At 41.1% G+C, this 4,460-nt stretch overlaps 1 protein-coding gene across 1 annotated transcript; it reads left to right on the top strand.

Annotated features, from left to right (window-relative positions):
- The first annotated feature begins 3,185 nt into the window (after positions 1-3,185).
- On the top strand, positions 3,186-4,211 carry LOC147622980 (uncharacterized). The gene has a single exon (XM_086820978.1). The coding sequence runs from the start codon at positions 3,186-3,188 to the stop codon at positions 4,209-4,211; it is 1,026 nt and encodes a 341-aa protein (XP_086677104.1).
- The last annotated feature ends 249 nt before the right edge of the window (positions 4,212-4,460 follow it).

Genomic DNA, 4,460 nt, shown 5'->3' with positions numbered 1-4,460 from the left:
GATCAAGGAAGTGCTTTCGAAGATGAGGATGATGATAGAAATATTAGGGGATCAACCCAAAAAATCATTGTGCATCTAGGAGCATGAGGAACACACCTCAGGGGGGAAACACTAAAGAGGTCGAGTGATATGAGACTCATAGAAAACTGGAAGTCCAAGGACAAAGAACTCACAACTAGAAGGCAATATAAAGGAGACCAAGAGGTGTGAGGCTCATGCCTATGAGGCTCATAGCTGTGAAGAAACCTGGATGAAGCTAAGTAGGCCCTTCACAGATCCACTACCAATTGCTAGTTGTTATGCCAGTGTGAAGTAAGTAAGGAAATTGAATGCATAAACATGACATCATAAAATATTCATTCACTTCAATGCAATAAACAAAATGCTAACCACACAAAACTAATGCATATGTGCAACAATCAACTGTGCCAACCTATGGCTCTAATCAATTAAACGCCCTGCCAATTTGTGGGTGAGTCTCATCAACTCTCACCTCCAATTTTGGTAGAAGGATAACAAATCATATTTCTCCTCACCAACTAGCCACTCTGTATTTTTAATGGTTGTGAGGTGTAGCAAACAACTCTCAACCTAACCACTCCCACATATCTTAGTCAATGTGAGCGGGTGAGTCTCATGTACTCCCATTCAAAATTATAATTAGATCTGCAGCACTAAATTTCCCTAAATGCACATAATCTTTCACACATCAATAGTACACAGCACCTAGAAAAGCACTTAGCAAAATCCCACAGTAGATCACAATTACTAGGTTGGGTGGTGATTAAGGATTTTAAGGATTCTTTTTAAGTTTCTTTACTCTAATCACATGTGCATGTGCATGTGCCCCACAATTACACTCAGCATGAAGTTGATTTATGTTTACAATCCTTAATGTTGCTGAGCTACTCTTCGTCGAGCGAGAAGAGAGAAGAGAGTTGAGATAATTCACCACAAATTAAGACCTAAGGGAATTGAATGAGAGAAAGAGAATGAAAAAAACTTGGTCATGAAAGTATTACCCCCTTTTTTCTTTCTGTGAGAATGGCCACGCGCTATTGCACGTGCACTTAGCCATCACTGCCCCCTAGTTGTTGTGTGTCTCCTTCCCCAAAACCTGTAACCTCCTTTTGCTGCTAGAGGCTTGAACCGCTTGTGCCTTGTTCTTGTGCTCATTGCTTGTCTCTCCGTTATGCACACCACAATAGCCTTATCCTCTTCTTTACTTGTTTATGGTGCACCTAGGTGTTCTTGGGAGTATTTTATTTCATTATACATAAAGCATAAGGCTCATGAATTATGGCTTATGCATAAATGCATAATGTATAATCTTTATGCATAGCCTATGCTTATGGATTAATGCATAAGCCTTATTCATTGAGATTAATGCATAAAGGCTTAATGCATAAGGCTTTTACATGAAGCTTAATGCATAAGGCATATGCTTTTTTCAAGTCTTATGCATAAGCCTTATGCATTAAGCTTAATGTATAAAAGCTTAATGCATAAGGCTTTTACATGAAGCTTAATGCATAAGGCATATGCTTTTTTCAAGTCCTATGCATTAAGATTTATGCAAAAGTCTTTATGTATTAAGCTTTATACAATGGCTTATGTATAAGCTTTATGCATAAGGTTAATGCAATGGGTTATGCATTAATCTTATGCATAGTCTATGCTTTTGCATAAGCATACGCTTAATGCATTGAGATGTCTCTTTATGCTTAATGCTCATGTATAAGACTTTATACATTGCCTACACTAATGTATATGTATAAGACTTTATGCATTGCCTACACTAATGTATATGGCTTAATGCATAGCCTTATGCATAGGCTAGGCACATGGCATAATGTGTTGAGATCTTTCTTATGCATGCATAGAGCTCTTTATGTATGCATTAAGACCTCTTTATGTGTGTATTTAGTGCTCTTTGTTCTCTAAGTTATACATTATGCATAGACTATACATAATGCATAAAGCTTTATGCTTATACATACGAATTAATGCATAAAGCTTTGTACTTATGTATATGGTTCAATGCATTAATTTTTTACATGATGTTACAAGCGTTTGGAATCTGAAATGACAAAATGACAATAAAGATAGGGAGAACAAAGTGGAAATCATTTAGTGACGATAATAAGAACCCAAACGCTAGTACATCATGTAGAGAATTAGTTTATGAGTTTATGCAAGAAAGCACTAGTCTACGCCACTTATGCAAATTCATTTCATAAAGCTTAACTTATTGCATTAATGTTTTATAGCTTATGCATTAAGCATATGATTAATGCATTACACTTATATATTAAGCATATGAAACAATGCATTAAGCATATGTATTAATGCTTAATAGCTTATTGCATTATGCATTAATGCTTAATGCACATGCATAATGCATTATGCATTAAGCATTACGTGAGAAAGTGCGAGAGGGGATTGGTGTGTCTTGAGAGGCTAGCATGGTCTCTTTTCTCTTGAGGATCCCAAGCTGTATATAGACAACTCTTACGGGTGACAATGGGAGGTGGGTCTTCTCGAGCGCTAGCATCAGTGCGGTTCCCTCTTATACATAACTAACTTTTATCCGTTATGCACAATAAGCTCTTGTCCTCGATGCATTAAGAGCTAACGTAGAAGTTCTTATGAATTACACATAAGAGCTTATGCATGCACAATGTCTCATGCAATACACTTTGTTCATTCATTAGGTGAAATATGGGCTCTCATTTTTGCCCCTTAAGGATTTTCACACCTCCTGTCTGTAGAGAAATGGGCTCATGGTGAAATTTTTACAAATCAAATCAAAAGTTGGCGGAGATTGCACATGTGTTACCTTGTACCTCCTAAACGCGTAGGTGTGGGTGTGTTTGTAAGAAGGGTATGAGAGACCCTCATGTAATAAAAATCGTCCAACTTTTAATTTTTTTTAAAAAAAGAAAAGAAAAAAGAAAATCATGCAAGCATTTAATTTTAAGCGCGAGAGGACTTGAAGACCATAAAAGAAAATGTCTTAAGTGTGTCTCAAAGAGAATGGATGGTGGCCTTCACTTAGCGAATAATTGGCGAAATTGAAACGCTACCACAATGAGACACGACCCGTCTGAATGCTATAGATTTTGAGATGGCCAGGCCGAAGGTGGAGGAGGAAGAGTTCACGCGTGCTTCACAGGGTGACAGAGATGGAGTCGAAAGAGGATCTCCACGGCTTTATAGTGAATATGACGCCAGAGGAAGCACAGCTCTTCGATCAACTGAGAAAGACAGTCTTCGAACGAGAGCAACAATGGAGGCTCGTGTCAGCCCACAGTGATCAGGGGAGTAATTGGTATTTTACGCCTGCAACGAATCTCTATGCGTCGGACAAACTCGTGATGACCACTCTGGTGACGCATTCCGCTCGCGCCAAGTTTATAAAGGCGATGATCAGATTAGAGGGCGTTCCGCCCAGTTTACGAGCGGAAGTATGGCTGAACGTCTCCGGAGCCGCTCGTATGAAGTCGCGAGAAGCCCCGAGCTACTTCAGAGATCTGTGTTACACTTCCACCACTGCGCCCGCCAACGAGGTATCGCTCCAAATTGATCTCGACTTGCATCGATCCTCATCCCACCCGTGGTACCAATCGGAAGAAGGCCAGTCTTCTCTCCGTAACGTTCTCATGGCCTACTCCGTCCGCAATCCGGCCGTCGGTTACTGCCAAGGCATGAACAATGTGGCTAGTCTACTTCTCCTGGTCACGCGTGCCGACCAGGAAATTGCCTTCTGGCTGCTTGCTGTGTTGATCGAAAACATCCTGATAGAGAACGCTTACACGGCAGACTTTGCCGTGGCGCCAGAACTTCAGAGGGCGTTCGGACGCCAGCTGGAGAAAAACCTACCCCGCCTAGCCGAACATTTCACCCAGAACCTGGAATACGACGCCACGGTCTTGCCCCTGAGATGGATTCTCACCGTCTTTTCTGTGGACTTGCCTTCCGAGACCACTCTGCGCATATGGGACGTGCTCTTCAATGAAGGGATGGCTGTGCTTAACGCAGCTGCGGTGAGCATCTTCCAAATGAACGAAGAACTGCTTCTCTCTGCCGAAACTGAAGAGGACGCGCATAAGATGCTTCATGAATCAGCATCCCACTTGTCCGACCCGGACACTTTTCTTCGGTTTGTCTCCGAGAAGCTACCCTCCACCGAGATCCGTTGCCCACTCTGAGATTATCTCTACACTAGTCTCACTATCTATTCACTAGTCTCACTGTTCACTAGCCACTTTGTGTGGTCATCTCATTTTGCCAACTGCTCAGCCACTCTGTGTGGTCATCTCATTTTGCCAAGTGTTGAAGATAGTATCTTTATACTATTATTCTCACTATTCACTTGTCATTTTATGTGGCTTTGTCACATGGTAATACTCCCTTGCCACAACATTTACCCAAGTGTCACTCATTAGCATTTACTCATG

The sequence above is a fragment of the Cibotium barometz genome, chromosome 27, assembly GCF_041138505.1.
Source record: "Cibotium barometz isolate CiBa-2024 chromosome 27, ASM4113850v1, whole genome shotgun sequence".
In the NCBI taxonomy this organism is placed as follows: Eukaryota; Viridiplantae; Streptophyta; class Polypodiopsida; order Cyatheales; family Cibotiaceae; genus Cibotium; species Cibotium barometz.
The sequence above is the reverse complement of the archived record's forward strand: the minus strand, read 5'-3'. Positions and strand labels throughout refer to the sequence as shown.